The sequence below is a fragment of the Littorina saxatilis genome, linkage group LG3 (assembly GCF_037325665.1).
Source record: "Littorina saxatilis isolate snail1 linkage group LG3, US_GU_Lsax_2.0, whole genome shotgun sequence".
NCBI classification, from domain to species: Eukaryota; Metazoa; Mollusca; class Gastropoda; order Littorinimorpha; family Littorinidae; genus Littorina; species Littorina saxatilis.
The window spans coordinates 75359755-75371570 of record NC_090247.1 but is presented as its reverse complement, the minus strand read 5'-3'; the positions used below and the strand labels follow the sequence as shown (position 1 = coordinate 75371570).

The 11816-nt window shown below is 42.5% G+C and overlaps 1 protein-coding gene across 1 annotated transcript; it reads right to left on the bottom strand.

The window, feature by feature from the left end:
- Positions 1-7653: 7653 nt before the first annotated feature.
- Positions 7654-11592, bottom strand: LOC138961327 (uncharacterized). Its single transcript, XM_070332927.1, has one exon. The coding sequence runs from the start codon at positions 11590-11592 to the stop codon at positions 7654-7656; it is 3939 nt and encodes a 1312-aa protein (XP_070189028.1).
- Between the last annotated feature and the right edge of the window lie 224 nt (positions 11593-11816).

Here is an 11816-nt window from a genome sequence, read left to right as displayed (position 1 = left end):
TACACATAATTCTTCTGGCTTTTCGCACGTGCCAAAATCTCCTGACACTGCAAGCCCAAGTGAGCCCATTTCCAGCGACAATTCCACAGGGTTTTGCACGATCTTCTTAGAAGCACCCCAAGGAAGAGTTCTCTCAATCCTGTTCTTGAATCAGACGTGTTCCAATGACAACCAAGTGCGTGTTGAAGACACCCATGACCGTCGCAGCAGTGTGCTGAACGGTTGCAACTTGTGGAAAGCACCAGGCTATGACGTCACCACGTCCAACACATCAGCGACAATTGTAATCGACTTGGGTGACCTCGCTGTGTTCTACAGGCTGGAGATCAACGTTCTGGCTGTGGTGTCTCCCAGGAAGGATGGGGTTCTCACACGCTATGTTTCGCCTGTCTTAGGTCAGATTCGTTCAGACAAAGGGTCAAGTTACAGTCGAACTTGCCATGGCCATCCCCTTTCGAAAACAACCTGCCAATCGACGACGTACTGAAAGAACTCTGTCGGGTTTGTATGGTTTGTGAAAGAGTTAATACCCTTGCTTTTTCTCGGACAAATACGTGCTTCAAACACACCCGTCGCTACAGATTGGCCCTCCAATGTTTGTTCTAGTAAAAGCAAGGGCATTCACTCTTTCACAACCCATACAAACCAGACAGAGCTATTTTCGGAATGAGTCTATAACGAACACCCAAAAGTATCCCTACCGAGGTTTTCCCTATGTATAGTAATCCACTTTAGTAACGACCACCTGCCTGTAAGGACCACTTTAAGTTGGTCCCTGTTGGTGGTTCAGTGTCCAAGGAAGGTTCGACTGCACAATCCTTGTCGTTTGAAGCTTCATGTTCCCCACCAGAGACCTGTTCAGGGCAAGAGCGTCTCTCTACTTAAACACATACTGTACAATCCTTGTCGTTTGAAGCTTCATGTTCCCCACCAGAGACCTGTTCAGGGCAAGAGCGTCTCTCAACTTAAACACATACTGTACATTCCTTGTCGTTTGAAGCTTCATGTTCCCCACCAGAGACGTGTTCAGGGCAAGAGCGTCTCTCAACTTAAACACATATTGTACATTCCTTGTCGTTTAAAGCTTCATGTTCCCCACCAGAGACCTGTTCAGGGCAAGAGCGTCTCTCTACTTAAACACATACTGTACAATCCTTGTCGTTTGAAGCTTCATGTTCCCCACCAGAGACCTGTTCAGGGCTAGTAGTGGGGCTCCTATGTTGCAAAATCATTCAAATCATGCAACAAACACCAAATTTAGCAAATATGAAGAGTTTTATGTGCTTAACAAAACCTGATACAGAGCCATCGCGAAAAATAAAAAAAATAGGTAGTTTTTAAACAATTTTTCAAAATGGCCGCCAGTGTAAACGGTTGGGTATGTTAGGCATATTTCACTTCATGTGATTAACAGCAAATTTGGCGTAAATGGACATTTGCTTTTGCTTAACAAAACCTGATACAGAGCCACCGTGAAAAAATTAAGAAATCAGTAGTTTTTTTACAATTTTCAAAATGGCCGCCAATAAAAGGGTATTTAGGCATTTTTGATGGTACAAGACATTCTCTTGCAATAGAAACTAACACAAACACATTTTTAAACAAAACAATACATGTACTGTTGGTGCAGAGAATGATTGGACGGTGTGGGTGGCAGGGTTGAAGAATTTGTGGATTACCTAAACTGTGAAAAAATAAATATATTGCACCAATTTTCATACCAAAACGAAAACATTCATTCCTGTGCTGTTATATTCAATGTATGCTATTGAGGGCACTCAACTTGGCTAACTGGAACACTTTTAAGATAAAAGGTGGCCTTTACATGGGTTATTTGACCGCCACCCAAATAAGGGTACCCCCAAAATAAAACTGATAAGCTTAAAGCAACTAGTTACAAGTCCCACACGGATAACTGAAGATACGTCCACCTGTATCGACCTGATTATTACTCCAAGCACTGACATTGTTGATAAAGTAGAAGTTATTCCTCCCATTTGTAGTGATCACTCCGTACCAGTCGTTTATTTAAAGCATCATTTGAAGAAAAGATCACACTCAAAAAGAACGATTTTAGATTATAGCAAACTAGACGGTCAAAAGTTAATAGTTGAGTTACAGAAAATTGATTGGTCAAACATAGTGACTTTAGAAGATATTCATACCGCAGCTTCTCTTTTTTCGGAGCAGTTGTATTCGATCGTGAAAACCTGCTTGCCTGTCAAGGAAGTCACCATTCGGGAGGGAGACACACCCTGGATCACGTCATATATTTTGAAATTAAAAGACCGAAAAAGATTTATTCATACTATTGCTGTGCATGTAGACACACCACAAGCTTGGGAACTCTTTCGTAAGATAAGGAACCAATACACAGATGCTATTCGAACGCGAAAGAAACAATATTTAGAGGAACTTGACCGGTCCGTATCTGATCCAAAGAAATTTGGTCAGAAGCAGTGGTGGAAGTTAGTTAACAGGTTTCTGGCAAAGAAAGGCTCTGACCAAAACGAAATCCCGCCACTAACAGTTGATTGTAAAACCTATTTTGAAGACCAGGAAAAGGCTGAATTATTTAATATGTCTTTTGTTAAACAATCAGAAATAAACGACACAGACGATAATGTTCCCGATATAGATAATGCTGAGTTTTTTGTCGACGATATGGTCGTGACTTCCGAAGAAGTGAAAAGTGTAATAGAAAGTCTTGATACATCTAAAGCTGTCGGGCCTGATAAAATTCATAATAAGATTCTTATTGCAAGTTTACCTATAATAGCAGAACCTCTATCTATTTTATTTACAAGATCATTAAATGAGGGTGTATTTCCAAGCATATGGAAAACAGCACACATAACACCGATATTTAAAAAGGGGGATAAAGGAGACTGTTCAAATTATCGTCCCATCTCACTCTTAAGCTGCGTAGGTAAAGTTCTTGAAAAATGTGTTCAGAAACATGTGTTTGATTATTTTGTATCGAATAACATAATCACACCTTCCCAGTCTGGTTTTATTCCCGGTGACTCCACTGTGTACCAGTTAACATGCCTATATAACGACTTTTGCAAGTCACTCGACGACAGCATTACTGTCCAGGCAATCTTTTTCGACATTTCCAAAGCATTTGACAGAGTCTGGCACAAAGGTCTTCTGAGAAAGTTATTTGCACTAGGGATTCGAGGTCAGATGTTTAATTGGTTGCAAAACTATTTAACTGATCGAACACAAGCAGTGGTGCTTAAAGGAAGTATGTCTAGCTACTTACCTGTGCAAACAGGCGTTCCACAAGGCTCTATTCTAGGACCTCTCCTTTTTCTGGTTTACATTAACGACATAGTTGATAACGTTGAATCCATTATTAAACTGTTTGCCGACGATACAAGTATGTATTTAAGCCTGGAAAATTCTCAGATGCGAACAGATATTTTTAACTCAGATCTTGAAAAAATCGACCAGTGGGCTAGTCAGTGGAAAGTTAAATTTAATCAAAGTAAAACAAAACTTCTGAATATAAGCAGGAAAAGGAATCCAGATTACATCCCTTTAAACTTCGGTGGCACAATTTTACAAGAAACTGAAAGTCATAAACATCTTGGTATTATTATTCAGAATAACGGTAAGTGGGAGTTACATATTAAATCTGTTATAGCAAAATGCCGTACGCTAGTAGCTTGCTTACGATCTTATAAATATAGACTAGGCAGAAAAGCTTTAGAAACAATGTATAAATCCTTCATATTGCCACATTTTGATTATGCTGATGTTCTCTGGGACAACTGCCCAAAGGAGTTAGCCACCGAGCTCGAAAGTATTCACTTAGATGCAATTCGAACAATTGTTGGAGCAGTCCGCGGTACAAGCCATCAAAAATTGTACGATGAGTCAGGCTTTATTTCATTACTAGAGAGGCGAAAACGTCATAAATTGATATTATTTCACAAGATCGTTCACCGCAAGGTGCCAAACTACTTATTAGCGATATTGCCACCATTGATATCAACTAATAACCCATATCACCGGCGCAGACCTCTAGACAGGAAAGTTCCATCGTTTAAAACTGAATTATATAGAAACTCATTTCTCCCATCTACTACACAACTCTGGAATTCTTTACCAGACTATATAAAACTTAGTGATTCCCTAAGTGAATTTAAGCACTTTTTGTCAAAAAACGATTTAAGTCCGCCGTGTTATTTTTATTCTGGAGATCGCATGTCACAAATAATTCACTGTAAGCTCAGGTTATATATAAGTGATCTCAATAACGATCTAGTGAGACGTCACGTTGCTACAGATGCATCTTGTGACTGTGGATTCCCGTCCGAATCCGTACAACACTTCATATTCGATTGTCCAAATTATCGCGAAGCACGTCAAGAAACTATACATACCCTCCCTAATCACACAATTCACCTCCCCCACCTTTTAAACGGAGACAGACAGTATTCTTTAGATTTGAACAGGAACATTTTTTCCACCGTACACTCGTTCATTGAACGTTCAGGCCGCTTTGGGCAAGTCAGAATAAATGCTCTACAAGCCGGACAACAACTTTAACTTCTGCACATCTCCTACCCATCCCTCTTCTTTTATTCATCTTCTTTCCCTCCTTCCTTCCTTTACTGTCTTTCTTTATAATCATTATGCAACGTTCATTACGTTATTAATAGATTTGGTTTATTGAGACAAATTTTTCACCCGTTACCGCCTTATGTTGTACTGTCATGCAGGAACACCACTATAAGCTTCTAGCTTGTTGCTGTTTCTGTGAACTTTGTATACATGTCATGATTGTAACCCTTGTTAAAATAAACTTATGTTTAAACCAAGGGTACCCCCAAAATAAAACTGATAAAAATGTAATGTATCAACTCAAAAGTCGACTAAAATTCATAATCGCTGTATTTCGAAAACGTTGTTTGTTCTCATGTGTTTACACAACTACCACATTCCGGCAAGTGTCTATACTCAAAAGAAACTTTGACAGTACTTGAAACAACCATCTGTCATATATACATGCGAAGTCAAAAATATGTGGGATGTAAGTCAACAAACCTGTGGCAGTTTTTAAAATATTATTTCGTGAAATTTGAAAGTGTACTCAAACGGTTGAACTACGCCTCGTGCGTAGACACACATTCCTGAAAGTTTCAACGCAACCCACTTGGTCATTGCTAAAATACATGGATTTTAGTTGACTTGGGTATCCCTCAAATTTGACACATAAACATCTCATCCGTGAGATCGACACATACATCAGTAGGTACAATGGCACAACACTAGAAATATGCAAGATGGCGAAATAAAACAACCTGTTCTGGATGGATAATCAAGTTGACTTTCTCTTCCTATGCAACAGTGACCCATGCAGTTGTGCCTCTGGAATTGTCGTCGGCTTTTTAAAAGGTACCCGAAGTTTTTGTCACATCTCTTTGTCACGTCAAGGGTATCCTTATTTTGACGGCGTAAATGATGATGTTTAAAAAAAATGTGCCAGATAGCGAAGATGCGAGTCTTTAATGGCATAGACAGTTTGAATAAAATGACACAGGAATAAATGTTTGAGTTGGGGTATGAAAATGGGTGCAATAATATTTTTGCACAGTTTAGATGCTGACAGTTTTCACAGGCATGCAAGCACATTTGCAGAGAGCTGTGCTCTGCAGTCCTTCTTAGCAGCATTTGCAGCGTTTTGTTGTGCAGCTCTTCTTGCAGGCACACCTCATGAGTTCTCGGCACACGCTGGATACCTCTCTTGAAAGCTCGTCCAGAATGACTCCCACTTTCCAGCCTTGAACTGCCAGCCCACAGAGTTTGGAAGTCTAATAGGTAGATGGCTCTTCTCAATCTCATGTCCTGCAGCAGCACCTCACTTGTAAGGGGATTATGGTCAATTTGGCAGCTCTTTTTACTGAAGAGGTACCGTCTAGCACTGTTTACACCCAGTACGTTGCTGGTTTTGTCCTACAAATGTACACCGAAAAGCTCTTGTGCTGCCCTGTCAGTGGTACTCAGCTTACAAAAAGGAGCAGACAACCTGAAGAAAGTTTGAGTGACGTCTTCAAATGCTTGCCATACTTCCCAAGCCTTCTGATTCCCCAATACCATTGAAGAACGACATAGTGTCACAGCCTGTAAGGCTATGCAAAATGGGCAGACAGGGTGACTTCTCTTGGCCAATGGCTTTGGCAATGTGGCGATACACTTCACGAGCAGAAAAAAACGCAACACAGCTGGAATGAGAAGCAGACTGTCTGGCCTCCTCTACATCCATGGTGCAGGAAATCAGCCTGGGGTACCCTTCACACAAAAGATGAAAAGTGAAATTTTTATTTTAATGTATTTGAATAATGTTTACTATCTCAGAGAGTCGGTCAAAGCCGGGTTAGCAAGTCTTCACACAACAGACCAAAATGAAAGAAAATTGTATTTCATGAATTCGTATAATTCTTACTGTTTCAGGTTAAAAAACAAACAAACACAGTTTCCAGTGACCCAACTGATTCTGGAATCTTTCTGACAGCTACATTTATTCGCTTCAAACAGTCGCTAACAGAATGTTGACCATAGTGAGGGTACATACGTTAAACCCATCAAATTCACAGAGGTCGCTTACAAATGATGTGCAAACATGTTCCAATTAATACAAATAAAAAAATCTTACTGTTAAGATGTATTAGGTAACAAACCTTGATACAGTAGTAGCCTACTATTGAAATCAGCTCCCTTCTGTGGCACCGTAATAAATGCAGAACGCTTGTTCCCAGGAACCGGCATGTGGTGTGTAGCGTAGGGTGTGATATTCAACAAACCTGTCTAAAACATTCTCACCCTACCCACTTCACGAATCGCTTCTCGATTATTTTAAGATCTTTTATTGATGATTACAAATATTGGCTCGTTCTTTTTACGTATGTTCGTTCATAGTCAGTTCATCGACTACTTGTTTTCCTTTTATCTCCGTTTCATTATCAGATCACATGTATCACTTATCGTTCTGTCCTCGTTCATGCGAAGCCATTAGAGTTGAACAATCTCTCGAATGCGTGAACACGCTGTCGTAACTCGAGCTTGTTTGCATTGACTGAGGACCGTGCGGGACGTCGTACATCCATCAACAGGTTACGACGTGAGGCTGGTAATACCGGCAATCGGGACCGCAGTTCTCAGGAACGTCATAAGTAAGCATAAGAACTTCATCCTTCTTCCACCTTGGATTGGATCAGCATGCCGCTGGACCGATGTTGCAACAATAATTGTTTACGTTTCCACGCTTTCCAAAGCACGCACAACAACGCATGTCATCAACTCCATGTTGATCAACGCATCCAGTCGTGGTAGTCAATAATACGTCAGCGCAACGAGTTACGTCATCAAATGACGTCGAACCTCTCGGCATCTCGGTTCACTCAAACCTTCCGGAACATGACCAAGACTAGGAAAGTCCTATTTTGTTACAGAACCCCATGGAATAAGATAAAATTCCCAATTTAATCTAAAATAAAACACAATAGGAATTTCTGATAAACACACACAAACTGTGTTATCATGCCTTTAAATTGCCGAACACAATAACCTGTTTTACAGGGCTTTTAAGTTGCAAAAACAAAACAAGATGTAATCGCTCGATTTGGACGGCTAGACACATTTCTAGCCTGACTCGTGGTATGTGGCTCGACTCAGATAGTCGGCACCATGATTATCTTTGCCTGGGATGACTCTCACAGAGAAGTTGTATGGTTGCAACTGGAGAGCCCACCTCATCAACCTTGGGTTCGTGGGTTGCTTCTGCAAACACTTCAAAGGCTGATGATCGGTTTCCAGAGTAAAACGCTTGCCATAGAGAAACCTCTCGAACTTGTCGATCCCCCACACTGTTGCGAGGCATTCTTTCTCCACAGTGGCGTATCTGGATTCTGCGCCCTTCAACTTCCGACTTTGGTAGGAAATTGGACGTAACTGTCCGTCTTTTTCCTGCATGAGGACTGCGCCGATGCCACGATCAGATGCATCCGTCCTGACCACGAATTCCTTCGTGTTGTCGGGCATGCACAAGATTGGGGATTCACAAATCTTGTTTTTCAGTTTCTCAAAACTGTCTTTGCTGGAGTCATTCCACCTCAGTTTCTCTGGGTGGTCTTTTTTCGTCATGTCAGTTAGAGGGATTGCGATGGAAGAGTAGGATTCTATGTACTGTCTGTAGAAACCTGTCAATCCCAAAAAAGAACGCAGTTCCTTCTTTGTGGTAGGAGGGGCGGCCTGTCGAATCTTTTCGACTTTGTCGCTCTCTGGCCATCTTTTCCCATTGCCAATTTCATGACCGAGGTACGGGAGTTGGTCAAACCCCACGTAACATTTGGATGGTTTCGCAGCTAAGTTTGCCTCTTTCAGCCGCTGCAGAACTGCTCTCAGCGCAACCAAGTGCTCTTCCCATGTTTCCGTTGCGATCAGGATATCATCCATGAAGTGGTGAACATCCTGTCGTCTGATGGGACCTAGTAGTTTGCGCATCATTCGATTGAAAATCCCGGTTGCGGTTTTCAAACCGAATGGAAGATTCACCCATCGGAATTGTCCTTTTGACGTGGTGAATGCCGTCTTGTTTCTGTCTTCTTCCTCTAAAGGAATAGCCCAGTAGCCTTTCGTTAGATCCAGTTTTGTGAAGAACTTTGCCTTGCCTAAACTCTGAAATAGATGTTCTACGTCAGTGATGGGTTCGGCGTCGAACACTACTATGTTGTTCAATCCGCGTAGATCGCAGCAAAAACGGTATTTTCCGCCTTTCTTCTTCACGAGAACGATGGGCGAGTTGTATGGTGAATTTGCGGGCTCGATGACACCGAGTTTGAGCATCTCATCGATTTCCTCTTCAACAGTTTTCACCATGGCATGGGGAATTGGACGAGGTCTAACAAACACTGGTTTTGTCTCTGAGACCCTTATTTGTGCTCGCTCCAAATTGGTTGTAAGAGGGACATCAGTGAAATTTCCCTCAAACTCCTGACAGATCTCGGACACCTCTTTTTTTTGTTGCTCGGATAGCTTTTCTGAGAACTGCACATGGTCGACATTTTCAGATCGAACGGTTTCCAGCAGAGGAAGTGTTCGCTGGGCGTCTGCCTGAAAAATGTCATCATCCATGGTGTTATCTTCTTCGATAACCACTGCCACATGTTCGTCTTCAACAGGATCAACTTCAGGATCGTCCTCGCTTGAGGCTGTAGTGTCAATGTGATTCTCATGTTCACGTTCGACGTACTCTTTCATTAGGTTGATGTGATACACTTTCCTTTTTGATCCAATCTGGATCCTGTAATCACAGCGGTTGATCTTCTCGATGACCTCGTAAGGTCCCCTCCAAGCGAGTTCTAGCTTGTTGAGTTTCAAAGGACACAACAAGAGTACTTTCTTTCCAACTTCAATCTCGCGAGGGACGGCCTTTTTGTTGAAGTACTGTGCTTGCCTTCGGGATGCTTTCCCGAGATTGGCTTTGGCTATATTGCATGTCTCTTCGATTTTGTTCCTCAAATTGACTACATGCTCTGCTGTGGTCTTCACCTCCTCTGAGAGGTTCTCCTCTGTCCATGTTTGACGAAGGATTTGCATGGGTCCTTTAATGGTGCGGCCATAAAGGAGCTCGAATGGTGAGAAACCCATGCTCTCTTGGGGAGCTTCGCGATAAGCGAACAACAACGCCGGAATGAATGTATCCCAAAGTCGAGGTTGTTCGATCGCTAGTTTCTTCAGCATGCTTTTGAGGGTGCCGTTGAAACGCTCCACCAAACCGTTGGCTTGTGGGTGAAATGGCGCAGTCATTTTGTGCTTGATCATCAGAAATGTATTCACCTCTTTCATCAAGTCACTTGTGAACTGTGTTCCTTGATCGGTGATAATTTCGTCTGGGATGCCAAGTCTCGTCCACATCTCCCACAACGCATTAGCTACTGTTTCGGCTCTGATGTTTTTCAGCGGAGTAGCTTCAGGGTAACGCGTGGCATAGTCCATCATGACCAAGATATATTGACTCTTGGTCTCGGACATGGGAATGATGGGACCAACAATGTCGACCGCTACTCTTTTGAATACTGGGCCGACTGATGACATGTACCCCAGAGGAACTTTCTTTGCACAGCTTTTTGGTGCAGCTCTCTGACAAATGTCACACGAAAGGCAGTGACGCTTGACGTCGTTGGAAAAACCAGGCCACCAGAATTCAATTTTAATTCTGTCACCTGTTTTCTTCTGGCCCAAATGACCTGCCATAGGGTGGTCGTGACTGAATGAGAGCACTTTTGCTCTGAAGGACTTTGGAACAACTACCCTATTTTTCTCCACTGCCAATCTGTCTAGACTGGATCTGTACAAAATGCCATTTTTGTACAGGAATTTCGCCCCACCGGATATTTCGCCGGTTTCCGCAAATTTCCGTGCACTGGTCAAAGTCACATCTTCACGCTGTGCTTTGCGGAGATCTTCAGGTGTGAGTAATGGGACGTTTTGCTCACATCCAGAAGAAGTACTCGGGAGAGGCTGAGACTGTTCTCTCGCTTCTTCTTTGGTTGTTTGGCGGGTACTGACCGCTGCCGCTACTTCTTTTGCGTACCACTCTGGGTCTCGCACTGGGTACAAAGGAGTCTTCTTCTTCTTTTTACCCATCCCGTACCATTTCCCAATGAGTACAGGATAAACTGGATCTTCAAGGACAGTGACTTCCGATCGACATTCAAAATACGGAGAGTCAATGTGCATGATTGCTACTTTGCACGTTCTCTTTGTGCCTTTCTCGGCCAACATGGTTTCTTTACATTTGGTCGTGTAGCTACTTTCTGGGACTAGTTTGGAACTCACCATGATGCCAGTGCATCCAGAATCTCTAAACGCTTTGACGATCTGACCGTCAAGTTTGATCCAAACTTCTTCCGAGAAATTCTTATTTTCGCACGTCGAGCACAACTTGTCTAGTTTCTTTGAAACTTCGCTTTCCTCGTCTTCTTCTTGAACTGCCAAGGTATTTCCGGGTTTTGCCTTCCTTTTTGAGCACTGCATCGCGAAATGAGACGGAGATTTGCAGATAAAGCAAACCCCGGCGGCTTTTAACTTTGCTTTCTCAGCGTCACTGAGTGTTTTGCCGTGGGTTTTCTGCTCCCCTGAATTACCTTGTTTTTCCTTATCTTGCGCGCCTTGCTTGTGTTCATGACGACGGGGTTGGTAACCATTTCCATTGGAATGGGAACTATTTCCCTGTCGCACCGCGGGTTTGGAATTACTTCTGTTGAGTTCATATTCCATGGCAACTACACCCATCTCTTTGGCTGACTTTGGCTTACGATCTTTGATGTGGATCGCGAGTTCAGGAGAAAGTGTATTGAACACCTGCTCTCTGAGAAACAGATCTTTGACATTTTGTACACTGTCGTCACAGTGGTCTAGTTCGATCCATTTTGTCAGATATCTATCTAACCGTGCGATGTGCTCTTTGTACGTTTCAGTAGCATCGCGTTTGGAGTTTCGGAACTTCTTCCGATACTCTTCCGCATTGAGTTGAAAACCTTCAAACAACGCGTTCTTCATGACCTCGTAATCGCGCATATCTTCATCGGAAAGTTTGGAATAAATAATTCTGGCCTTTCCTTTTAGAAAGTATACTAACCTTGATGCCTTCTTCTCTTCCGACAACTGACGATCACTGGCGTAGTGTTCAAACTGCTGGAACCAAGACTCTATGTCATCTTTGTCGTCGAGGAAAGGAATCTTAGGTATGAAGTCGTCATCGTCTCTTCGTCTGTCTCTTGAGTGGTTATTGTTGTTAGCAT